The 26,744-nt window shown below is 47.4% G+C and overlaps 3 protein-coding genes across 4 annotated transcripts; all 3 read right to left on the bottom strand.

Moving 5' to 3' along the window:
* Positions 1 to 503: 503 nt before the first annotated feature.
* Positions 504 to 13,198, bottom strand: slx9 (SLX9 ribosome biogenesis factor). The gene is made up of 6 exons (XM_047031529.1): positions 12,675 to 13,198; positions 12,437 to 12,548; positions 6,124 to 6,192; positions 4,609 to 4,768; positions 1,253 to 1,321; positions 504 to 1,039 (listed from the first exon to the last, which is right to left on the bottom strand). The coding sequence occupies exons 1-6, from the start codon at positions 12,873 to 12,875 to the stop codon at positions 913 to 915; spliced, it is 738 nt and encodes a 245-aa protein (XP_046887485.1). The 5' UTR covers positions 12,876 to 13,198; the 3' UTR covers positions 504 to 912.
* A 271-nt stretch (positions 13,199 to 13,469) lies between these two features.
* On the bottom strand, positions 13,470 to 22,491 carry plcd4a (phospholipase C, delta 4a). Of its 2 annotated transcripts, none has more exons than XM_047031407.1 (16): positions 22,413 to 22,491; positions 21,383 to 21,469; positions 20,998 to 21,156; positions 20,440 to 20,668; positions 20,148 to 20,277; positions 19,818 to 20,049; positions 19,321 to 19,522; positions 18,882 to 19,026; positions 18,021 to 18,173; positions 17,167 to 17,334; positions 15,734 to 15,890; positions 15,455 to 15,571; positions 15,171 to 15,349; positions 14,899 to 15,031; positions 14,576 to 14,725; positions 13,470 to 14,453 (listed from the first exon to the last, which is right to left on the bottom strand). In XM_047031407.1, the coding sequence occupies exons 1-16, from the start codon at positions 22,465 to 22,467 to the stop codon at positions 14,362 to 14,364; spliced, it is 2,388 nt and encodes a 795-aa protein (XP_046887363.1). In that variant the 5' UTR covers positions 22,468 to 22,491; the 3' UTR covers positions 13,470 to 14,361. The 2 variants fall into 2 exon arrangements, with proteins under 2 accessions (XP_046887363.1, XP_046887364.1); XM_047031408.1 differs by lacking the exon at positions 22,413 to 22,491 and adding an exon at positions 22,223 to 22,311.
* Positions 22,492 to 24,249: 1,758 nt separating this feature from the next.
* cnot9 (CCR4-NOT transcription complex subunit 9) lies at positions 24,250 to 26,680 on the bottom strand. The gene is made up of 8 exons (XM_047031409.1): positions 26,505 to 26,680; positions 25,923 to 26,102; positions 25,680 to 25,795; positions 25,453 to 25,562; positions 25,250 to 25,359; positions 25,064 to 25,162; positions 24,891 to 24,982; positions 24,250 to 24,677 (listed from the first exon to the last, which is right to left on the bottom strand). Exons 1-8 carry the CDS (start codon positions 26,520 to 26,522, stop codon positions 24,509 to 24,511), a joined length of 894 nt encoding a protein of 297 aa, XP_046887365.1. The 5' UTR covers positions 26,523 to 26,680; the 3' UTR covers positions 24,250 to 24,508.
* Between the last annotated feature and the right edge of the window lie 64 nt (positions 26,681 to 26,744).

The raw sequence follows: 26,744 nt of genomic DNA, 5'->3' as shown, positions 1-26,744 counted from the left end.
ATCATATTGAAGCCTGGATGGGGAGCAGAGGAGCCTCTTTCTATCCATCCTCTCTTCACAGCCCTCTCTTCCACACTGCCCCCCCCCCCCTCCCCCCCTCCTTTTCACAGCTGTAGACTCTTCTCTCTCAGCATCTGAAGGATCCTTCTCGCACTTCCTCCAGGGCTTCTTACTTCCACGCTGAAGATTCCAGGCTGGTGGGTCCTAGATCACATCAATTCCATGCCTAGTTTTCAAGGTTATATAGAGGAACTTTGGCCACAAGATGCATTCCATATTCATAAGGCAATGCCAGTAGCATTTATAGTCAATAAGTAACTCACAAAATATTTTGGCAACGATAGACACAGCCGTCTTCCATCGAATGACGACAAAATCTGCTTTCTCTCATTACATTCAAGTGCAGGGACAGAAAACCTGAAGTCATAAGTAGATAAGGCGGTTGGGTATCTTATGTAAGCATGGGCTGCATAGACCCTTTCCTGAAACCTGAATCATTTCCTGTTAAGAGTGCAAAAAAATTGACAGTTTTTTATATACAGCAATTTATTACTGCTAAGAAAAGTGGAAGATATACAGTAAGAAAATTCAAGGAGAGACAATATGGTAGCTCATCAATGCAGTCTGGAATCTTCAGCTACACATTAAAATGATCCTTTGAAACGGCACCTTTGTCGACCTTGGTGTCTTACCGTTCTAGTCTACACTGACTACTACCAATTCAACCAACACAGTTTGATCTGGCATTTGGAAGGACGACAGAATGGATGGTGGGGTGTCGGGGGAGATCCTTAAATAAAGGCAGGGGGCTTTTGCAATGTCTCTGGGACCTGCCCCGCTGCAGTGGCACGCAGGTCACTCCAGGATTCAGCCGTGCCCCGGCTCTGCTGCAGGGCCGCTCCTCTCCAGGAGTTAGCTGGGTCCCTGCTCCTCCTCCTGCCTCATCCTCTTCCTCAGGTGTTCACTGATGGCCGCCAGGGGGTTGGTTTTGGAGGCCAGGTCTTTCACGGCTTCGCTGAACCGACTCGTCTCGGCCTCGCTACAAAGAGAACAAAGACACAGGTTCAGAGGTTGACTGGTCAGTTTACTCTGGTGGCCCTGGGAAGGATGCAAATAATCTGCTGTTATATGTGTCAAACTCAGGTCTCTGAATACATGTTTGTAGCATTTAAAGGGGGCCAGACTTGGGGGCATAGTAGCTGCTAAGGGCTGGCAGATTTGGCAGGGTTAGCCAGAGGTTAGAGTGACTTACATGAGCTTGCGTTTCTGAGAAGCCTTCATCAGGCTGAAGTCTGTGGGTTCTGGCTTCTTCTTCACAGGCCTGAATGGGGAAGAGAAGGTTCCGGAGATGATCAGGGTTGAAAAGGACGGTGGGTAGGTTAAAAGATGCTACTAAGCAACCAGAGATGGGTTCAAAGACCTGAGCCTGCATTCCTGTTAAGAGCCCAAGTCTGCAGACCTGCCAGTTCGACCAAGCATAATGTATCTGAAATATGATAGATCCAACTGGGCTTGACCCACAATCAGCTACTTCGGCGTACCATGACCCTTGTGGGTTGAAACACACCTCCCTTCATTGAAATGTATATTTGATCTCCCAGGTTACCACAGAGAGATGCTTTGTGGAGGTGGGTGAAGGGAGTTTTTTTTATGTAGCAGCATATTTTCTACTTCTTCAAATCACCTCTGATGAGTTTGGCCCTTTAACAAGCAAGGTCACAGAGGGCTTTAGAGATCTACAGATCAGAGCCTATTTCCATCCTCCATCTTCTGAGGACAGGAAAAAGAAGTCCCAAAAACTCAAAAGAAGGAAGACACCTCAGGAAAAGGGTTCCCTATTCCAGAGACAGCTGATGATGCACCCAGGTGCAGATTATAACCGGAGACCACGTTTAAACATTTAAATGAACAGATGAATAGTCAGTGAAGTCACACTCACACACACCAAAGTTCAGCACTTGCAGAGCATAAGCAATGCCCATAAGCATTGGCACTTGTCAGAAACAGGGCCTGGGATGTACAGGATCAGCATAAATCCATGAGACGGCTTGTGATGGATCACAAGAAGCGATCCATCAGAGGGCATTAGGAGAGAGATGTAAATATGGTTGTCTATGTGGGTAGCATTGTTATGTTGTGGGTGAGGGTTTTTTTTCGGGTCATGGGAACACGTGCAGCTGAGACAGAGGGCCGAGGAGGTAAACACAGAGACACACATGCTGTAAGAAACACAGCTCTGGAGGTCCACAGCACAGGCAGGCTCAATACTTCAGCAGGGGAAAAATGATATCATAAATATCTACGTTGCCTGTAATAACACAGATGGGATGAGGCAGTGAACTCGATACTTTTGGCAAACAAAAAGAGGATGCGGGCTGACTAGTTCCGCTATACGGTTTGGATCCAGAAAAGAAACGTACGAAAATAATGAGAGTTGTCGAAGGGCCGCTGCAGACATGCATATCAAGTCATCCACACACCCTTCTGTTCTGAAGCTGTCTGACAAACTGTCTGTGGGAGGGGGGGGGGGGGGGGGGGGAGCCGACAACATCTAGTTCTCACTCGGAAAAAATACGTCAATCTCACAGGTAAACAAGTCATTGATGCTGAGAAGCGCCCCAGCTGGTCGTGCCGTGCGCCCCCTGATCTCCTCAGACAGGCAGGCACTCGGGTGTCTCAGACAGGGGTAATGAGCACGTCTTGTATTAGCACCGTGACATCCCAGCCCCTGGCTCGGGTTACCTTCCCCGTTTGCCAGCCTCTGCCTGTCAGTCGCACAAACAGCACTGCGTGGCGATGCGAATACAACCACGTGCATTGACGTGATGGCAACATATATACATATGGAAAACTTTCCTCATGTTCCAACATACAATGACAATCATCTCCATAATGTCTAACCTAATAACACCTCATGTGACCTCAGGAACCACTCATCTGACATTCAGCAAACAGACTAGTCATTTAACTCATCAAATGTGGCATTACAGCATGAGTCATCTCTAGACTTGTTCTTGACTTCACTGACGGTGCCTTCAAACTTCCCAGGCAAGACGAGTAAGCACGCGTGTTAGGGTCCCCACTGCCTGGCAACCAGCCCTCTGAGGGGAAACCCAGGACTGAACATCTCAGCATTCACCACAGGGATCAGCACCATGCTAGAGAGGTGTGAAGAAGATCAGCAGGTGTAGAATCCAGATCCATTTGTCTTTCTTTCTTTTCTTCAAGCTAATATGGGACTTTCATATTTTTGAAAGCATTTTCTTTGAGATCATGGCACATCCCTGTGTTTGCTCGTGCGAGGTGTAAAGGGGTTGAGGCCGCTGCTGTGCATGAGGAGATGAGGCGTCAGCAGCACCGCGCTCCGTCCAGACATTTAGAACCCAAGTGAAAAACTGCCCATCACAATAAAGCATGCCTCACACGGTGCCTGCAGCCAGGGGCTGGATTAGAGCACTGAACATCCCCCCCCCCCCCCACCCCCCCACTGAAAGTGCCTCGTTGCATTCACAACCCAGCAGTGGCAGGATAATTGAAAATATCTCAGATTCAATCTGACTTGATTTACCTGCCGTTTTACCTTTTGAAGACGATGGCTTTTTGTCTTGTCTTTTTTGCCTGTGATCCTGGTCTTTTGTCTTTGTACCGTGTTGTTTTATGGGTTTAGCTATTTGAAATTGTACAACACTCGGGTCAAATGCTGTTGTTAAAAGGGCTTGATTTGAGGTTTTTGTGTAAAAACACTGTCACGGTCAAAAACCTGTCACGGTCAACCACATTCTCTCCTCCACCATACTCCAGGCGCAGGCTGTGTGGAGGTCCAGAGACCCCCCCCCCCCCGGGGTGCTGGTCCTAACCATCCCCTAGAGTGCGGTGGTACTCTGGGTTCCCCCCGCTGAGTGGAGGGGTGAGCTGTGGATGTCAGTCCTGGAGCGAGCTCTGTTACCCCAGCTCCCCCCCGACACAACGCCAAGGTCAGGGAGGGGTGTCGGTTTCAAACCGGCAGCCATGCCATCACGTAAGGTCTTGCATTTGTTTGACTAAAATGCTAAGAATGACCCATACCAGTGAATGAAGGGCACTTAGTTAACACAAAGTTGAGACTGTGGAGGGGAGCCAGAAGGGATGGACCATGTGACAGCTAAGTGTTTTTAACACTCACAGACAAACACAATCTCAGACATTGCTCACCCTATAGCACTGATGTCATTGTTTATTAATTAACAGTGGCCCTACCATAATCTAACTGGAGAGGCCCAGTTATACAATGTTGTTACTATCTGTATATTTAAGGATGATAGACCAGACCATCCATTGACTTGATTTTGAGTGTAATTTACTCTGATTCTAATTAGATTCCAGTAGTGAAATCCATACTATGAGTTCACTCAATGACCTGACATTGATTAGCTCCTGAATCAATTGCAACTAGATTTTGAATACTTCCATGACACATACAGTACCATCTTTACAGACTTGACCTTCAAATCGGACTTAATTCCGAGTCGACAACAATCCAACGATTGATGTTCCTGAGGTTCTGAACGGCTCCCATGGCTTGAGCAGCAGTGGTGACCCGGCCAGGTGTTCGAACCTTGGGCTACTCACACTCTGTTCTTCCTGCGGGTGGACGTCTTGGTGGAAGGGAGGAGCTGGGAGAGTTCGGGCAGGGCGTCCGCCAGGGGCCGCATGTCGCCCACCACGGCCATGGCCTGCCGCTTAGCCTGCGCCACCTGCTGCTCCCGCGCCAGCTTGATGGAGCTGATCTCTGGGAGGGAGGGAGGGCACAGAGACAGCAGACAGCTTCAGACACCTGGGGAAATACCATCCATCTCCGCATGGCTTTAGTCTGGTTTACCGGGCACATAAAGCAGGTCCCAAACGTGAACCTCATTATCAGGCAGAAATCTCACACAATGTACACTGGGTAAAACACACAGCTCAGTTCCTCACGGACACAGTGTTTACTGCATCATTTATGTGGTTCTCAAACTTTCGGAGGCAGTTTTGTTTTGAAGCCAGTGGTGCTTGTGTGTTTGTGTATTTCTAAGCTTCACATGGTGCCATCTTCCTTCACATGGTGCAGAAAATCCTACATTCTGTAAATCCTGACATGGTTAGCTTCTGGTTTAATGTTGAGTTATGCCCATTTGAAGTGACTTTAATTTATGAAGGGAAGTGAGTAGAACGGAATCCATCACAGCCCCTCGATAAACATCATGATCAAAGAAGAGGCAGATATTTAAACCAGATGTCAGTTACACAGGCAAACAGTGCGAGAGCAGGTGAAAATGTAGGCCAATTTAAAACTTAATCAGATAATAAGCAGGATGCACTGAGGTGACTCACAGCTTATAAAGCTTGACAGCAAAGAATAGTTTGACTCCGGATTCAGGTTCATATTTAGAAGCTTGGCACAGATCTAAACATGCACACAGTCAAACGCTCTAAGCATGCATAGTACAGAAACCACCCCATCCAATTTTCCGACAATACAGTAGTGCTCATAACAGAAAAGCTATGAGCTTCCCCACAACCCTTGTTCATTCCGAAAACTGTCGAACCATGGTGCCTGTCTAGGGTTTCAGAGACAGTCAAAAGGACCATTAGCTCCTAATTATATGCACAGAGGAAACGTCTAGGGTTCAGTGGGAATTGATCGGATCAGCAGATTTAGTTACCAGTGATCACAATTATAGAGGAAGAGGTGGTGGTGTTGCTGGTGGGGCTGAAGGGGGGGGGGGGGTTGTAATTACAGAGACAAGACTGGCTCCTTTGGTCGTTTCGCTCGGCAAACCCGCTGTCCTTGAGCTATCCGTCCTAGAGCACAAACAAACCCTTTGAAAATGTCACCTTGGGCTACTCACACTGTTGTCTACGAACTTTGACATCCCAAATTCAAAAGGACCCTTTAAGAGCTATGAGTGTGTGGGGTGGAGCCTGTGGGGTGGAGCCTGTGGGGTGGAGCCTGTGGGGTGGAGCCTGTGGGGTGGAGCCTGTGGGGTGGAGCCTGTGGGGTGGAGCCTGTGGCGGGGGCTTGTTGATGTTAAGCCGTGGCCTGAGCCGGAGCTCTTCGGAGGGCTGTGGTGGTGTGTGGCCGGGCGGCCGCTGCGTGCTACTCACTGTTCAGCCAGCGATCTCTCCTCTCCTTCATCTTCTCCTTCTTCGACTGCTGCTTCTTGTCCTCTGGGCCTGGAGACACATGTAGTCATTCAGCAGACGCTCTTATCCAGAGCGACTTACAGTACATACAGGGACATTCACCCCGAGGCAAGTAGGGTGAAGTGCCTTGCCCAAGGACACAACGTCATTTGGAACAGCTGGGAATCGGACCGGCAACCTTCTAATTACTAGCCCGACGCCCTAACCGCTCAGCCACCTGACACACACGGGACAACCGCGCTGTTACCCTGCTCCCACCTCACGGTACAGGATCATGAGCACACACACACACGGACGCTCAGGAACCCAGGATCACAGGCATCCAGAACACAGACACACACAGGATCAAACACGTCTCGCACACACTGCCACCGCCTTCTAAAAGGCAGTTGAAAAGTCCCATTGATGAGATGAAAGCGGGGGCGAGAGGAAGTGTTGCCGTGGGTACGCAGCGCCCATGTGACTGGCGTCTCTCCCCGTGCAAAGTGACAGGACGAGCCGAGGCAGATGGAGAGGGAGGGGAACGCTGCCGACCGTCTCTGTTTCCATCCCTCGCGGGAAAAACATCCTGCACAGGGATGGAAACTGTTTTCCTATCAGGACGACCACCTTGAGGTCCCCAGGGTTGTAGCGCACTGGGACTGAGCAAGGGTGTGTGTGTGTGTGTGGCTGTTGTGGAGAGTGTGTGTGGGGGGGCGAGCAAAGTCTCCGTTTGTTCCCACCCTAGCCCTTCCTGAGCCATGAACAAACTCTGATATGAGCTGAGGGAAGGTGTGTGTGTGCGTGTGTGTGTGGTGGTGAGGGGGGGAGAGAGCTCATCACACACACACACACGTCCTACAGCGTTTATGGGGTACTGTCAGAGTGTCTGTCATCTCCCTCTCAATCCCATGGGATATGAGGGCGGGGAGATGAGAGGGAAAAAACACCTGGAGCTTCGCTAGACCAGAAAGTTCTCTGCTAGTCCAGAAATGTGCTGTAGAAACATGAGACTCAACAAGGGCAGATCAAAGGGCTTCACTGCCTCCTCGACACGAACCTCCGCCCTCCGACCGAGGGGGCGGAGCCTGATCGATTGCCTCTTCCTCGACTTTGGGAAAGCGAAGCGTCAGTGTGTTGCGGCGGTCTATTATTAGCGTGCTGATGGGATGGGTTTTTGTAATTAGCCATGCAGCAGTCCTCGATGACCACATCTGGAGGAAGGGCTGTCAGACGGCGACTCTGAGCGAGCCTGCGCACAAAGCCCGGTCGCTTCGCTTTGTCTCACTGGACGGCGAGCTCCTGTAAGCAAGCTAACGCGTCCCAGATAATGACCTCTGAGTGAATGGGGAGGTGAACGAGGTATGACAGAGGTGGACAAATGAAGAGGAAGAGAGTCCTGTTTACTTATAGCGTGTCAGAGAGCTCTAAGCTGCCCGTTTAAGGTCAGGATGAGCAACCTTGAGAGACGTGCTACTCGTACATGAGGGGGGGGAGCAAAACAGTCCTGTTAATCCTCCAGGAGAGAGGAGAAGGTTAGGAACACCTTCCTGCCTGCAGCTTTATTCATTGCTTTGACCTCCCCAGGTTCCATCCGTGGAGCTCTGTGGTCTGGTCTGTTGTCCTGGAGCCTGCAGGGTGCACCGGGGACGTGAGGGGGGGGGCATGTGTGTGTCAGGAAGTCAACCTTCCCAGTGGGGAATAAGGAAGGAGAGGGAGGGGCAGGCTGCATATCCCATTCTGATAACCCCCAGACACACGTCAGCCCACGCCACCTGGACCCAGACATACTGTTCAGCCAGGACTCCTCGGGAGTCCAGGACATGGAAATGTGCCGCACCAGCAACCTTGGAGGAGACTGAGAAATATGTCACATTGGATCTAGACAAGTGTGGGAGAGGGGAAAACAAATGACAGGCCAGTACTGCGGCCCTGGAAACGCCATCCTCGGGTGGCTTGGGAGAATGGCTGCACCTGCGCCTCTTTTCACGACTTCCAGACCACAAGTTGAGCGTCTCCTCGAGGAGGTCTCGTGGGAGGGGACAATTTCTCCTTCTCCTTTCCGCCATCTCTTGAAACAGAAAGTGGGGACTACGCTGCCGCCGTCCTTGTGCCCACTGAGAGCGGCACGAACACGCAACGCCACCACAGCTAGATGTGGACACTGACACAGTAACAGCAGATTGCAGTCGGGTCCTCAGTTGAATTAGGCACAGCTTCCTGTCTGACTGGGGGGGGGGGGGGGGGGGGGTGGCTAGGGTGACAGGGGCAGTAGGGGAGCCAGGTGTGCATGGAACCAACCCTCACTGCTATATTCAAATGAGCCGTCTTGCCCAACACTTGGCAGTGTAGCAGCCTGATAGTCACACACGAGGGAATTCAGCGCGTGGTCACTTTGCGTCGCTCCCCCACCCCCCCACCCTTTCCCATTCTCCCACAGCCTGGAACATTCAATCAGGGTCGGTTTTTCCACCCAGTCTGATTCCAGACGTACTTTTATTTGGTGGCTGACGCCAGAGCGTAAAAAGGAAAGACAAAGTATCTGGACTCTGACATGAAACCATCACCAGGCAGTTCTGGCTGACTGACTCTAAACATTCCAGAGAGTAGATCCAGACTGCGTCCTAATGGCATCCTAGTATGTGCGCTGAATGGCATGCTTTCTGTTATTGATCCACTGCTGTCCCCCGCCACGCACAAGGTCGAAAGGTTAGTCAACAGCCAACCGACAAACAGCCCGTGTGTCATCCTGATGAGCGCGGGTGCGTTTGACGAGCCCCGCGGCCCCAGGAGCCGCCCGCAGGGGTGGAACTCATATGATCACCGATCGATGAGAACCTCCCGCTGTCGTCACCATGCCGATGAGGGGTGCTACAGGCGGGGCCCCACCATGCTTCCTGCGAGGGGGGACAGTCACACCTGTTCTCCGATAACGATCGCAACGAATCGTAACAAAGCACGTCTAATCTTATCTGCTCGCACCAGGGTCCGCCTGTCCTAGGAGATCCTGAGTCTCTTAAGAGGCGTAGCGCCCGGATTAGCAGCCGTGATGCCACACACCCAGCTGGTGCCGAGAGAGCGAGAGAGCGAGAGAGCGAGAGAGGGCATTTCTTTGTTCAAATGGTGGTTCTGATACAGAGATGAGACATCATATGAGACTAGCTCCACTTGAAGCACTGCCTAGTGATAGACCAGACGGATGGTTGAGAGATATTACACAAAACAATAATTGTTGTTGTTTGAAGACGGCTATAAATAAGAGAGGCTGTCTGTATGGCCAGTGAAGCTGGGTGAAGTTGGCTTGTCTGGGCTTCTGGCTGGCTGGCTGGGCACTCCCCACCTCCCAGCTGCGCACGCTCCTGCCGCTGCCATGGTGATGAGACAGGTCTGGGCTGGACCTCGACCGCACAGCTAGCTAACACACCGGGGTCAGCGTGGGCCCTCGGGGGGGGAGAACACCTCCACGGGGACCTGAGAGACCAGTCAGGAAGAGCACAGCTCATCTCTCCATCCTCTCACTGTCCAGCCTGCCAGGGGGCACGGATATGGGAACATAGAGGACTCGACAGCCACTAATCACAATCCATATTCTCCATTACCCCAAAGGACAATCCACCGAGCACACATGAGGTGGAACCACGGGCCCATTCTTCCCCAGTCCTCGGCCCTCTCTCTCTGGGCCTCGGCAGGACCCTGGTGCCCATCGGGCGCCCGCTCCTGTCCCATCTTGATCTGCCCGCCACAGCGCAAACAACAACCGTGTTGTCCTGCCAGTGCAGCAGGGTACAGGCCAGATAGGCATCTCCACTCTGCGGCAGTGTTGGAGCGTTCCCGACTGCAGATAGGGGTGAAACCCGACCCCCCACCCCCCCCAGCAGGGCTCCGTGCTGTTTGTGGTGGGCAGAGGGCCCTCACCGCCGCCCCGCTCCCTCTGGGAGCATCAGGTTCTTAGCATCAGTGAAACAGATAGCGCCAATTATGAGAGGCTGGAGAATTCCATTCCCTTTTCCTGTCTCCCCCCCCCCCCTGCCTGACTGCACTGACAGATATCAGTCAGGAGGCGTGATGGAGATGAGTATGAGGGGGGGGGGGGGGGGGCATCCAAAAGGTGAACAGGAGCCATCGCTTGGTTGTGCTCCCGACACTGATACCTCCAATTAAAGTGCGGAGAGTGCTCTTTGTCAAAGCAGAGCCGGTCGACAAACCACAGTGCTGCAGTCATCTTTTCTCTGAACGTTCCGTCCCACGGGGAGTGGGGGGGGCTGACCGGCACTTGAAAAGGGTTAAATCTCTGGGGCCCGAGTCGAGCCCCCAGCTTCCATTTGGTGTCAAGGACAAACTCAGACCACAGTGAGTGTGCTCCGGCTGACTGGATTTGAAAGGGCTTGAGTAAGGCTGAGGGGGGTGGTGAGCGGAGGGGGAGGGGGTAGAACAAATATGGGTCAGTGAGGGATCTTTGGTAGTCCTCCATTGCCGGCACCAACACTCCATCTCAGCATGGGGGGGAAGCTCTTTGGGATGCAGGCTGGTTCTGTGTCAGGCCTTGGCTTGGGTCCTGCCAATGCCTTCATGAAACGAGCGTTGTGAAAAGGGATAGCTGCCTTTTCTTACATTCTCTGCTTCAACATGCCATACTAAAACACAGTTTGAAACCCGCATCTGCACAGGCAGATGATCCGTTTGATCCAAGCCAAAAAAACAGCCAGTACATAGGCCGAGCTCCAGTCGTAAGGTCAGTAATTAGGCAACAACGATCCAATTAAAACCCTGTCTGATAAGAGTTGATGTGCTCCGCTACGAGGACCCGGGGGCGAGGAAGTGTATGTGTGTGTGTGTGTGTGTGTGTGTGTGTATGGGGGGCAGGGGGGGAGGTGAAAAGACATAAGAGGCTGCTGTTGGCTCATTCTATAATTAGAGTCGGGAGGGGAAGTGGCTAACTGGACAGCTGCTCGATGGAACAGGCTACCTCTGGATTTGGGGGATAAACCCCTGTGGACTTTGCTCTTACAAAAGGCACTCAGCAAATGGAGCACAAACAACTCTGCTGGGTCTAACGTCCGTCAGCTGACAGTGTTCCCCTCTCTTCCCACACGGTAAAAGCCCAAAGCTGGCAGCATCCTCCAACATCGCTGCCATGTTTAACGCACCGTGTACGGGCATATTTCGAAGGCTGTAAAAGAGGAAGCAGGTGCTGTTTTGGGTAACGCAAGAGCACTACAAGCAAAACAGCCTCTCACCATGGCAACCACCTGCTCTGACAAGTATTTATTTATTTATTCTTCTTAAGGACTCAAAAAACACTTGCCAGAAGAAGAAAAGTGAGAAGGCGTTTTTATCTTTAATTAAATAATCTTAATGACATAATCAGACAGGTTAGTTAAGAGCTTATGCATTCTTAGTTAGGCTAAAACAGTAGAAGAAGAAGATGGAGCAGGGAGTGGAGCTATTTCAATCAGCCATGGGAGATGTTCCCTGGAGACTGGCATCACACCTGGGCACGCTGCCACTGTGGCATCAACAAAGAATCAAAAGCTCCACTTAGGCAGCTAACCTAACAAATGATGACATAACTAGGAGTAGATGAGAGATCACTGGGCTGCTACCATACACGTGCTGTGGAGCCGTCCTGCAGGACAGGAGACCCTCGTCGAGGAGCAAGGCAGAGCAACCCAGCTGCAGCTGGGCCTCCATACAACACCAGCCTCAATGTCAAAGAGGAAGTGGAGAACACTGATGCAGCTAAACCATGATTTCATGCATGAGCTTTTTATACTGCAGCGAGTCTAAAAATAGCTCCAGTCCGTTGTCTAGCGAGGCTTGTTGCAGCACTGCAGCTCACTGCTCTGGCTTAGCTTAGATCGGAGGATCTCTGCAGCCTGAGAGACTAGGTCACAGTTTCAAAGAGGTAGGCGTATGTGTTTGAAAGCCCCAAAAAATAGCCATGCCTACAAACAGAATAATTAAGGGATTAGGGGTTCACCCTTTGTCCAATTTAAAACATTGATTCATCCCCAACAACTCCACCACAGTACATTGTTCATACATTATTTAGATATGGTCTAATGATGTGCCTTAACCTTTTCCATCTCAGTCTTATTGATGTTCATTCCACATTACAACCTCCAAATACCCTGAATTAAATTGCAATTTGACGAGCTATCGATGTAAATTGGCTTGATATCATGGATTATATACCTGGGTCTCATACGCCACCTAGTGGGAGACGAGAATAATGGAACAAAGTAGGAGAACAGAGGCAGCCATGTCCCCTAAAAGGCCCACTACTGCTATTTACCTTTATTCACAAGTGTCTCATTGGAAGGTTCTTCAAACTTCAAAGTTTGCACCAGAGCCTCAGGGTTTATTTTCGTGCCAGCAAAGATTCCACATGGAAAATAACTTGACGCCTGTGAACAAAAAAAATAAGGTAATTGTGATAGCATTTCTATTGCCATTCATTTCGCTCTGTATTATGAATATTTTTTTAAACGTTACTTTCTAATGTAAGTTAACATCTGTGCTCGCTAATGCACCTGTGTTGTCTTTGCGTTTTTGGCGTGCGACGATGCAAGGTTGGTCTTGTTTACATCAAAAAAAGAACCACTTGGAACCGCAGGGATTGGTGCTGTTTCCAAATCAAGTAAGGTGGACCTCGCGACACCACTCCCTGGACTGTCAAGTTTCACAGCTCCCTGGTGAAGCTTTTGGCGAACTCTCTTTATCTTTCCAACCATAATTAATTTTAGGTTTGACAAGCAGCTAGCTAAATAAATCTGAAATTACTAATAAACCACCCCAGCTAGCTAGCTACCAGAATGCATGCGACATCAACGTGGAGCACCGTACTTCGTTTACGATATTGGGGCTGCTCTATAGGACGCCGGGCTGAGCGTAAGATCATAACATTTGATACATTTATAAGAGAAAGTGTTTTGAAATATGTCTTTGAACGTGTTAGGAACCGAGGACACAAAGATGATTGCCTTAATTACCACAATTCGGCATACTTAAAAGGATAAAACCCTTACGAACCACATAACTCCTACCTGTTTGCCCTAACCATGTGACAGTGTTTCACACGATTTATAAAAATGATTTCAACCAGCAATCCATGTCCGGTGTTTTGGCTAAAGCAGTCGAGATACAAAAGCCTGTTCAAAGAATAGTTCTGCTTACTTATGGATCTGTAAATATGTGTTTATCTAATGTGGAGAAGCATATTTAACAGCTGGTGGCTGTTACGTCTTAGACTTAAATTTCTTCCAGCATAAATAATTCAAATTAGAAAATACTTTAAATCGTATTTAATTGCAAACAGTTGTGGCAAATCAGTAATGATTTATTGTTACTACAGGAGGTCTGAGGTATACACAAAATGCAACAGACACAGAATGTGTACAAAAATAGACAATCATTAAACCAGCTGAACATATTTACATCCTTTACAAAAGACATAATAGACTTTGAGGTATATTTTGGGGAATTTCTCTAATTGGTCTTTATACTAAAGCAATGCATTGATGTATTTATTTTAGTCCTGGGTTGTTTGTGGGGGGGAAAGGCTACATTATTGGAATAGAGTATTTTTCAAAACGGAGGTGGGGTTCAGCCATTGGCATCCTGATCCAGATCACCAGAACTCAACTCTAAAATCTGAAATTGATTGATATGAACTTCACAGTGTGCTATGCATTCCAACTCACTGTACAATTGGACAAAAACTCCATGGGTTATGGAAAATACTGCTGATAAGCCTGATTGAAATAGTGGCACATTCTTCTTCACAATATTACACAATATCATTGCAAATCATTTCTATCAACTACAGGCTTAGTAAACATTTGATGATATACTGTACTGAAGACTTAAGCAGGTTAATCACACATCAATAATGCATGTGATGATACACACCATAAATATTGTTAGGTTAATGAATTACAAGTCAAGTCAATCAAATTCATACTTTCTAAAAGCACATGAATAACTATAAAATAATTTGGCTAAGTTTAGTTTGAATACATAAAACATCATACAATACTAAACATATTACCATAACATATTAAATTGAGTAATAATACAATTATCATTGCATAGTTGAATATTGTGAAGCATAATCTTAAATGTTAACAATCAACTGTGCATATAGTAACCTTCTGTCACTTTTCCTTGAGGAACACATTTCATCATAGTAGGCAGCAACTTGAATCCTCCATGTCCATCTCATACAAGCTCAGTGATTTTAACATGCACAAACAAGGAGGCCGGAGGAATACTGGTTCCATCCCTGGACAAGAGGTGGATGTGACGATAACCTGGAGGAAAAAAACAGAGAAAACAATACAGTCTATAACCATCCTCCCAATAATACCATTTTACTCATGTGAAATTATAACAACACAAAATCACAGTAGCTCCTAACAGGAGGAAACACTACCTTGCTGAATACAGGTAAAAGGCAAGGTATACTGTCCAACAAAGTCATTTTTGGACGTCTTGTCATAGTCCTCCACCACAAAGCGTACGAGTGCTAGTTCAGGAGTGTGGATGGTAAACCTCAGAGTGTCATACCACACAGGATTAAACCCTGAAAAACAGGTCATATATATAAATATATACAAATGGAATATGTAAAAATATGATGTGAACATATTATGTAATCAAAAAGAGTCTCCAACAGACAGATTGAAGGAACAGAAGCAGGAGAGAGATGCCATCTCAAGCCCTCCTCTGACAGAGGAGACTGGGTCTGTCAGTTACCATTATTGTCAATGTATCTGGTCTCCTGCTTAGCCTGGTCCACAGGAACTCCATGGATCTCCACTCTCACCAGCGGGTCCACGATGGAGCCCTCTTTGATATTCACTTTCGGAAGCTGCTGTCCACTGATCACCTTGGAGGCACACACAAAGGAAGGATGGGAGAGACATTTGCACTAAGCGGAGACTGAAAGGGGAGGGGGGGGGGAAAAGGGGTTGAAGTGAACTGTAGCTTTTTATTTTTCACAATCTAGATTTGTTCCTTTTCATTACCTGGATGGAGAGACTGAGAGGCTGGTAGCCATCACGGCTCTGTTGAGTCTCAGCATCAAACCTCCTCCCAGATCCTCTCATGAAGTCAGGTTTAAGGACATAGCCGCTGTGGCCGTTCTGACTGAAGAGTCCATCGTTGAGGTCCATCTCAACCCCTGCAGTCTGGAAATTCAGTGCAACTGAGCAACATAAAAAAAATCAAGGAGAAGATTGGTTAAAATAACATTCACCCAATGGCATTGTAATGGTCCTGGGTGTCATCGCAAATCTAACTTAGACCTCACCTATTTGGCACCCGGCGTTCCACATGTCTTGTGGATTAAAATTGGAGGAGTCTGTTCTCAGGCCACTGGGGTACACCCGTGTCAGCTGTCGAGAATTGTGGTGTACAAAATCTGCCCCTGGATGGAGCAAGGCGTTATTGCACATCAGTATCATTGAACACATACTTTACATCCATCTATCTGCGATGCTGCCCATGATTCTGTTATGGAAACAAAATACAGTGTTGTTTAGGAGCCTGGTGGTTTTAGTGTGGGGCAGGTCGGGAACTCAGGCCCCACCTGCCTCTCTCAGGTGTTTGCGGGCTTTGGACTCAGTGAAGGATGAGATTTCGTAGAACTTGGAGTGGATGCGGGAATGCTTGAAGCTACTGAAGTGGACACTCTTGCAGTACACCACGCAGTCCGAAAGCTCCTTGGACAGACGCTGCTTGGATTTCTAAGGAAGCAGAGGAGTGGTAAAGACATCAAGTATCTTCCATTCATATTTACTTGGGAAAAAGTTTAAAGAATCTGCACACGGGTTAGAAATAATTTGTTGCAGTCAGACCCATTTGAGCAAGCTTAAAGCACGTTGCCTCAAGTGAAAGCACCATGTGGACTGAACATCTCCAAGATGGAGTAAGTGATACTTGCCCTAGGTTGTCAACCAAAGTAGGTCTGCCAGAGAGGTTGGGTGACTGTAAGGTTCAGAGGTATGCCGGCAAAAGGCCAAAATCATTAACGATTCTACTAGGGCTCCCAGTGCACAGCTGGCTGGCTGTGGAACCCGAGAGCACCAGCCCTCAACAGCAACAGACTGTGAGATACTGTCTGAAGGACATCCATCATCTGAGTCACTCGAGCCAGGGGCATCGCTGGGCAGTCTATGGCAGACGGGTGCCTGAGTTCACCTCTGATGGCTGGGGTGATGACAAGCCCCATGTGATATTTCATGCTTCTCAGATGGTTATCAATAAACATGAATGTGTCTGTTGGTCTATAAATGTGTACCCAGTGCAATAATCGGGGGGGGGGGGACAATGATCTCGTCAAAAATGATTTCCGGTAAGCCTACGGATTTGTACCTATTGATTGTATCACAGCACACAAATGCATGAAGAGGTGTCACAGTGTTTTGTAACAAAGGAGATCCCTGAATGCTATTAGCAGTGTTCAAAGGATCAAGTGTCCCATTTTAGAGGAGTCTGCTCACAACCTTCACCCCGGCCTCTGTCTCCCCCTCTCATATGGCAGAGTAGCACCTCTCAGTTCCCTCCCCTCTCCCTTCACCTCATGCTCAGATAACGAGATCACCTCAAACACCCTCTGTCTGGTCCCTGTCTCTAGCCTATGTTTCTTTTATGAGATTTATGCAATTCTTTTCCACTGCGGCCAAGTCCAGATTTTAAGCACTATTTTGGGCCTGGTACAGGAATAATAATTGGCATTCATTTAAACTAAGGCCAAATGATATACAATATATTTAAATCGAGTTAAATTGCTGAGATAGATACCTACAGAATTGACAATACAAAGACACACAGTGTGGGTGAGGCATGAAGTCTGCCGCGTTATGCAAAATGGATATGAGAGCCAGTGGATGTTGAAATGCAGAGAAACAGAGAATGAGTTTGAAACACGTCTCGTTCCCATGCCGACGCTGTGTGTTCAGTGACAGTCTCGGATCGTCCGAGATGCGGAGCCCGAGAGGAAGACAGAGTTCCCCGTCCCACCTTGGTCCTGCGACGCAGGCTGTCGTGGTGGAGGTGCTCCTCGTCGATGTCGGCAGCCTCGTCCTCGTAGCTCACCTCCCCAGTCAGCGAGTCCTCGGCCATCCCGTTGAGACCCCCCTCCAGCCCGCCGATCTTCTTCCCCTTGAGCAGGATCTTGCCCTTCAGTTCCTGAGGCACAGGGACACACGTGCAGAGGGCAAGAGAGGGAGAGTAAGAGACAGATATTTTACTAATAACTGGATATTTAGAACTAAACTGTTAATGAAACGCTCATTTCTTTCTTTCGCCAAACTTTTGGATGAAGTCATCTGTTGCAACCTTTTCCCAGGCCTTAGCTACAGTGCTCAGAAGCAGAGTAAGCGTTAGAAACTTATCCATCCTACAAATGTCAAGGTATCACTTATACACTTGTTGATGGCAACCATAGGGTTTTTTTTTTTTTTTACCTCAGAAAGATTCATAATTTCAAATCTTTGTGTCCGGCCATGCTAACATAGACCACCAGAGTCACGGTAACTATTGTGGTTGTGTTTGATGTCGAGGCAGGTCCTGTATAATGGCAATAGGAGCGGTGCTGAAAGAGCACCTGTCATATCCTCTGACACACCGGGAAGGAACAATATTGTGGTTTTAAATAATTCAAGGTGTCAGCGCAGCACGTTCATCTCATATAGCCTCAGCAGAGAGGAGAAAGTGAAGGTGGCTCCAGGGTCATTCTGCTCAGCTCTGCTCCGTCAATCCTGCAGGATTATGCTCCCCAACAGAGCGGGAGGCAGTCCCTGTCACCGCGACACCCCCCGGAAGGCCCTGCCGGGTGAGAGGTCGGTGTTTTAGGGGCCGCGGCTCGTCCTTACCTCCGGAGAAGGCAGCCTAGGGGGGATCTGTCCGTCCAGCGTGCTTTTCAGCAGCTTGTCTCCGAGGATGTCGTTGAGGTGTTGGGCCATGACTCGCTGTTGCTCCACACTGCAGTGGTTCTCGATGGACAGGATGACCGGGTACTCTGATACCTGGGAGAGAGGAAGGGGTGGAGGGAGTTAATTATTCAACAGTATTATCACTGGGGAAAGGCAACACCTAGACATACACCAGTGGGTTTCACTGAGGCAGACAGGGGTCGTATGCTCACTGACTGGCAGACTGATGCAGCCAAAGACCCCTGTGGCACACAGGTGAACCTGGTACAAGACACCCTCTTTGAATGAACTGGTTCACATCATAGGCCTCGACTTTTCAACTATGAACTGAATATATAACGTGAGATGATACTACTACTCATACACATATAATGAGATGTCAAGTGATGTGGTGACTGTCACGATGTGTGGAGGGGTAGGACCCAAACGCAGGAGAGTCAGCAGGCATGGTCAAAAACAAAGGGTTTAATACTCGAAACAGACAGGGTACACGCAGGGACAAACGGCAATGCTAAGACAAAGACTGGACACAAAACAGGAACCTAAATACACAGAAACAAACAAGACACAGGTGAACACAATGAAACTAACGAGAACTGAACGAGACACATGTGACAACAATGACAGGGAAACACTAGGGCAGGGCAAAACCGAAAACAATAGGGGGGCACGGCTGTGGCCGTGACAGTGACAGTATAAGATGGTGTTGTCACAACAAAACAGCAAAGGATAACACAGCTTATGATGGAGGGTTAGTGATAGTGTTTCTCGGCGCACGTGTTTCCCAGGGAAACGCCTGACCTTAAAGGCATAGTTTCCAATGGCGTTCACCACATCTTTGAAGAGGATCTTGGAGGTGAAGGTGTGTCCGTGGTACACGATGGGCTCCCCGTTGGTGCCATCCCAGCTGTCCACCTCCACACAGCGGCATCCTCGTTTCAGAGCCCTACCGGAACCACAAACCAAAAAGACCAGTGCATTAAGGATCATCATTGCCTTGCCTTCCCAAGTAATTTCAATTCAACACTCCTGGATGGTACTTCGTCAATCCTATTCAAGAGAGCACCGTGAACCCGAAACAAATCTAACCCAGCTATTCCCCAAAACACTACTAAGACTTCTCCCCAGTGAGCTATCAACATGAAATCTTGAATACAGTATCGTCACTTGAGATTAATAATATGTTGTCAATGAATAAGGAGTGTAAATAGAAGCCAGGAAAAGAGAGGCGATATTATACCGGATGTATCCCTCCACGCTGCTCTGGCCTCTCAACTGGTCCTCCATCAGGTAGGTGTTGTGGGACGAGGAGATGAAGTAGTGGCACAGCGGCTGACTCATGTCCTGGTACAGATCCCGCTGGTGCGGGTTGAAGATGGCACCCTCGGCCGAAGACAGGTACATCAGGAAGCCGTCGATGGACATGGCGTTGAGCATCTTGGCTGACAGGAAACGACAAGGAAAATGGAAGGCACGTTGACCTTAAGCCTGAACCGGTTTACGCGAGTGATGTGCCTGTTGCCGTAATAGCATTTCTTAAAACAGCGTTCAACGAATACTGCACCTAGTCATGTTAGAATTTTTTTTTCTGCTGACTCATTTGGTTACGTAAAGCATTGAACAGGTTTCCAGACAACTCACAAGCTTCTGTAGCTGAGCTCGCCGGTGTGAGAGCCACGCCACGCTTGTTACAGTTTGTTCAGGCTAGCTACGTCTCCGAAGGGCAGAGGTCCCCACCTGTGTCGGAGGGCTCGTAGCGCTCGATGAGTTCCATGGCGTGCTGCCGGACCTCCTCGCTCTGCAGCTGCTCGTCTCGCAGGAAGTCCTCCAGGTCTGGAAGGGCCAGCTTCTGCCCATCGCCAGAGTAGTCCTGGAAGACCCTCAGGACATCTTCCCTCTGGGTAAGCATCTTGTAGAAGAGCACAAACTCATCGTCCTCCAAGGTGCCCGTCTGGGACCTGTCAGCTCCCTGGAAACAGAACATGTATGCGTGGTCACACAAAGGTTTTGTCAAGGTTTCAGAAATAATAGCAGCGTACCTGACGTGATGTTACACGGGGATCTTACGGTGAAAAGCCGATGGGCATGCTGTTCGTTCATGTCCACATTCATCATCTTCAGCAAGTCTCGCACCTCCTTGAAGTTCATCCTGCCGTCGTGGTTCTTGTCAGCTTTCTTGAACCAGTCGCAGATCCACCTGTTCATGTTACTTAAGGGAAATCATGAATGTCACAGAAATCGGTCTACCATGGCTTTAAAATTACTATGATTACGGATCACTTCATTGGCCTGCTTAGTAGATAGACTCCTGGCTCTGGTCTTAGGTAAACCTTGTGTTGAGAGTCACAGAGGAGGATACTGGTCAAGCTTCTCTCTCTCCCCCATGTTCTCCAGGTTCTCAATCAGCTTCCTCATCCCTTTGATCCATGACTGGGCCTCCTCTGCTGAGTCTGCCACCAGGTCCAGGTTGCCACGGCGCCCGCGGAACACCAACGTAAAACAGCGGTCGGGGGGGAACTCATCGGCAATGCTGAGTAAGACCTCGGACTGGTGGCCCTCCCTTACGGCCTCCACATCACTCACAGAGACTGGAGGGAGGAGACAGGAAGACAGAGGAGGACTCTCAGTTCTTCTTCTTTAGTTACAAAATGGACGCGTATAGATGATCACTCTCATTCACGAGCGTTTGCACGAAGCCAGAACATTATGAAGTGTTTAACAGCAAATACTGTCGACATGAACAGCAACAGAACATTGGGAAAAATGGTTGTTCGAGCAAAACATTGAAAAGAAACCATGAGACAACAGAACATTGGGAAAAATGGTTGTTCGAGCAAAACATTGAAAATAAACCATGTGGGCCGATACTTTGTGCTGTCTGCAGCATCTCCATACTGCAGTGTCCTTCACTACTCACACGTGGAGTGGGCATTCCCAGTCTTCTTGGACTGGTACCAGATAGTCATGCAGTCCTCCTGCAGCTTGAAGTGACGCTGTTTCTTCCAGGTGCGAGACTTGATTTTCCTCATAATTGTGCCAACAATCATTGACTGGAGGTTGTCATCCCCCTGGATACCTAAGATAGACAGAGCGAGAGCAGAGGGGTGAGACTAGCATGTCTGGGGACAGCTTGGATAGCCCTCCTGGCCTAAATAAATACTGTAGCGGGTCTACAGTACTAAGAGCATTCCTGCACTTAGTAGGAAAACGTAGGGTGTCAGGTGCTTTACACGTGAATCTTAGGACAGTTAGACGTTACCGGGAGTTTGATTGATCTTTTATCGAACGGATAGCAAACTTACGCAAACCACTTCTGGTGGAAGCCATTTGTTGTTTTCTCACACTTTCGCCATCTGATATCTGGGAATTTTGGGTGAGTTTCACGGCAGCTAAAATAAAAGAGCAGAACGAAAAAAATCAAGCATGCAAGTAGTTTCTGCATTTAGGTCTAAGTTTGCCAAAGCAACCTCAGCTTAGTTATCCAGTATGTGATGCCAAGCTGACTGGCGGTGTTAAACTAGAACAAGCAGTAAACCCATCATACACTGTCCATGACAGAGGATGGCTGGTGTCCTGCCACAACAAACATCAACCCCGGATCAACAGAGCCTTTGTCCAATTCTTATCCCGAGTTCACTCTATTTAGGCTGCAGCCAGTCAGCTGAGAGGAATGCTTAGGCTCCGGCATGTGGGTGCAACTCTAATTTGCAGTGTCATGTTTTCACTATCCTGGCTACAGCTTTGGACTCTTTCTCTACTCTGCTTTGTAGCAACATTTAAGCTGTAGAATTCCAAGAATCTAGGGCATTAATCTTGCTAAATCTAAAACATGGCTGGGCATTCCTTTCACTTCTGACCTCAGCTGACACATTAACTCTAACATCAGTTTTTTTTCAGTATTATGTCCAGCAATAGTACAACATGAAGTAATTAGTAATAACTCAGTACTCAGTATCTTACATAGATACACACTGTCCCTGGGAATCACAGCCGCAATGTATTATTACATTGAAATATACTAGTCACTCAATAGTTCATAATAAATAAAGATAAATGAAAATGATAAACTGTTACTTCTCACGACTCTTATAACTCTCAAATCTATTGAGAAGTTTTGAGTGCATATTGCTTCAAACCCTTACCTTCTAAATGGTTCTTCACTGTGGTGCTGCAGCAGTGTGTGAGGTATGTAATAATGTCTAGGTAAAGAGGTATATATGTCTAGTGCATGAGACTAGGAAAACCAGTGAGCCTGGGTTTAGCCTAGAGAGATAGTTATGAAAAGAATACGTTTGAATGTATCCTTGAGAATTTGAAAATAATTTGCCTTACCACAGTCATTGCGCCTTTGAGTTTGTTGATGATAAGTCCATGAAAAGCTTTCCATATTTTATCTTACAACATTGATAACATTAGACGTCCTGAGTTGTGTTCTGTACATTCTAATCACTAGTTATCTAAATGTGCAGTTTCCCTATTCTTTGCAAACTAGATTTTACAGTTTATTTATCCACTTCCTTAATCTTAGTATAGATTTCACACCTATTATATATAGGCATATAATACTTTCCTTTGTAACTCTCATATATCTGTCTGCCCTCGAGTGCAGAGTTCTGAGGATACATGTCAAGCCTTATTTACAAATCCCTGGAAAAGTACACTCCCTTCTGAATCTATATTAGTTGTTTGTTGATGTTTGGTTTCATTTGTGTTGTTCTCAGAATGTTACCGCAATGCACGCAGAGGCCTTTTCAGACAGAAGAGACACAGAACCAGGAGAAGAAGCGATAAGGCTGGAGCATTCACCTGATGGAGAAGCATGTTTGAGTCCAGGCCGTGTTGCTGTTGTAGATCTCTACAGACCGGGTGTTTCACCCGAGGGCTGGCCCCGTCCCTGGCCCAATCTGCCTGAAGCCAATGTGCTCCGCATGCCGTGCTACTGGAGAGCTGAGAGGCCTGGTGGGTAACTGATCCTGAGTCAACACAGCACTGGGCTGACGCACACAGCCTCTCCGTGCCTCATTCACTCACGCCCTCCCTCCTTCAGCTCACTCGATGGTCAGTCTCTCTTTCACCCATCTTTCTTGTTTTTTACACTATAAATGCTGTACAAAGTTTGTGCAAGGTCCTCACAAGCAATATGTGAATCATCAATCATATTTGAGCCAATACCGTCAATTATTAGATGCTATTATTAGATTATTATTTTTTATCTCATGAATTGTAATACTTTGATAGTAAACTTGATTATTAAAATGTATTTATCTATACACTTGTGATTTGTGTTATAAACAATTGCTACAACAGAACTAGCATAACTTTTAAACCTGTGTTATCTAATAAAAACAAAACATTTACCAAATCATTACCTGATGCAGTAAAACACAAGGCAGGATACCATGAATGGTCAATCAGTCAATTACCTAATAGGACATCTAATTCATCAAAGATTCAGTAGGTGCTTCACACGCTGGCTTCAAAACAGAATTGGGCAGCCACTTCACTGACATACAAAAATGTGCATCAACTGTAATGTAGCCTTTCAGTGCTTCATCCCTTCCCCGACACAAACCCAGCCCAGACCCGGACAGTACACTCTGGCTGAAGGCCAGCATAAACCATAGCTGGCTGTTTGGAGACAGTCCCTTCTCATGTTACTAACCCATGGCCATGAAACATTTATCTGTCCAGTTTACCTGCTGGTGCACTGTGTGAGGACATATTGGACTGTGGGCTGAAATCATTTGCATGAACGCATTGACATTGGAGCCCCCAAAAAAGCGTTTGCTATATGCTAATTTGGTATACCTTGTAAACTCTGTTTTGCTGAAGAATATGCATCTATTTTTTTTACCTACCTCTCTGTCACCTGCTCATGTTCAGTGGCATCAATAATACACAGCATCAGCTCAGTTTCCAGGGTTGAATTTCACAGACAGAGCCAGAGGTAAAATGGGGGGTTCCTTCCATTGGTGTCCTCTGAAGTATACCACAGCCACCATCCAAACCATTTACAATAAATGACTCCATGTCATTTAGAAATGGTACATAATTTGTCAAGACACTTCACAGCAAGGTCATGTTTTTGTATTAAATCTCTAAATCTAATGATATGTACTTAACTGACACCTGTCAGCATAGTCGACGTAAATAAAACCCGATTTATACATTTCGCATTTTATCCCGAGCTTCAACATTTTATTGGACAGTCAACAAAAAGAAAACTTCTTGATACAAAGAGAGCATCCACACACTTGGAGATTGGGTAGATTGGCCATAGAACAACAAGGCTCAAGGTTCCTTTTCCCATTACTTAAAGTCTGTACAAAAACAAAATACAAGTGCCCTTATTTGTGTCCGTATTTCAAACGGGCGGCTTCTCTCAGGCTGCCGGAGCCTTGCTGGTGATGTTCGGGGCATGTGAGGAGCTACTGTGGTGGTAAGGGGATGCCCCTTGGGTCTGTGACCTGTCCCTCCTGCAGGTTTTTGACCAGCTGTGCCAGCCAGCGCTTGGTGGTGGTGTCGTCTTTCAGAACCTGGGCAAAAGTGGTGTCTTTGAGCTGGTCTGGAAGACACTGGCGAAGGGCTTCTCTGGCTCTGTAGGAGACACAAAGAGACACAGTTCATGCTGATGAGACGAGAGGGGTGCAGACAGTATTATCCAAATCCACTCTAATCGAACTATAATAACAAGTCTGTGTTCCCTCCATACTGATGAAGTTGGTTTTTCTATGATTATCAATGCTTGTTTCAATCAATCAAGAGCAGACTAAAGAGCAGGCAAGTGTAACAAGCTTTGGTTGTCAGTACCTGGAGTTGTCAGAAAGGCGTAGATAACAACGTACGACATGCTTCAGTAAACGAGCAGAGGGCTCTTTCGAGAGCTGAAGAACCATCTTGCCCTGAAATAAACATCAGAGTGAGACAAACAGCTGAAGTGCAGACAATCACAAATGATATATTGATCAAAGTTACACACTTACAAGTATCATGGCAACATGGGAGAAGCGTTCGTAAGTTTGACAAATATATGCAAGTCCCGTGTCATCCAGGAGTATTTTCTGTAGTATGAAAGTTGCAACCTGTAAAGCATACAAACATATTAGAGGACAGTGCTTTCAAAAGTTGGCAGAGTAAATTGCAATTTTTTCACAGAGAAGCAAACTTACCGTTTTGGACAGCTCACTGCCTGACTCCATAATCCGTAGACACAGTGGAATGATCTCTGTCGTCAACAGGAAGTTGATCACCTCCTGTTCATCTGTTTTTACCAATGCGCCTTCAAGATAAACAGGGAGACGTATAAACACTGGGCCATTTCAAGGCATTGTCTTAATAAACAGACGTTTGTTTGTGAGGTTGATTCTGTTACCTATGACTCCTAGACTGGTGAGTCGGAGGTATTCAAAGGGCCGCGTTTTGCTCACAGTGTGTAAAAACGGATACAGGAAAAGAGGGATGTGTGCCGTGAGGAACGCTGATCTGAGAAAAACAACACATGAGAAAACACGTTTTAAGAATTACATTCGGGATTGATATACACTTGAGAGGAGGCTGCACCGAAACTTAGAAGTGGGTGCAACAACAATGACATATTACCTTGTTTCTGGATGAGAGGCTACACACTGCAGAAGGGCAAGGGCATTACACACCCGGTTAGACTGGTGCGCTGTCAGGGTTGGGGGGTTGATGGAGGGATAGATATTCACAATCTCCTGTTGCACATGATAAACAGTGGAAAAGAGTCATGTGGAGTTGATGATCAGCTCACACATTTTCAAGTCTTGAGTGGTTAGAAACATGTGCAAGTGGCTGAGCGAGTCAATGATGACGTGATCTTACCTGCAGGAGTGCAGCTATGGTTCCACAAGAGTGCCACAGCATGGGTGCCAAATCTGGGACAGATTCTCGCTTTTTACTGAGTTCGAGCAGGGCATTCTCGCGGGTCTCTGGGCTGGACAGTTCGTTTATCCACTGATAGATCTTTTCCCTATCCACTTGCGCCAGCGCCGTGGTTACAGCCTGTAATGATTGTGATTCAAAACCAAATTAGCTTCTACACTACAGTGCAGTTATTTGGCACATAACTTTAAGATTGAACAACATCCAACTAACGTTAGCTTACTAGCTAGCAACAAAGACTAGCTGGTTCATTCACTCCACGACTAGACGTGTTAGAAATACCGGAAAGCGTCTCACAATTGTACAAACGTGTAGTTACTACACTACGGATTTACTTTTCAAGATAAGGCAGACTAGGCATATCAAAAAGAGTACTGTAGGTGAGGTAGCTAGATGACCATTCGCTAGTAAAGTTAGCTGGTTAGCTAGCTACAACGTTTGGCCTTGTGCTAACGTTAGCCAGCAATCGACCAAGCTTGCCATTATATTCAGCATTAGTGCAACTATATTTGGTTTACTTACTGCTCCTGTAGCCAGCATTCTCTGCAGCGCTTGGATATGATCTCCGGTGGGCTGTTGAGTACCTATTTTAAATAATTTCAAGCCGTTTTGTAAAATAAAAAAAGAGTCTCTGTTGTGAAAACAGAGAGCGGAACTGGCGAGAGAAGCGCAAATGTCTATGAACTTTCAACTCGCACGTTGTCACGTGACACTTGATTTCGCTCTCCACATGTACCCACCAGGGGACACTAGTTGGACCGT

This window comes from Hypomesus transpacificus, chromosome 12 (genome assembly GCF_021917145.1).
Source record: "Hypomesus transpacificus isolate Combined female chromosome 12, fHypTra1, whole genome shotgun sequence".
NCBI classification, from domain to species: Eukaryota; Metazoa; Chordata; class Actinopteri; order Osmeriformes; family Osmeridae; genus Hypomesus; species Hypomesus transpacificus.
This window is presented reverse-complemented; position numbering and strand designations above follow the sequence as displayed.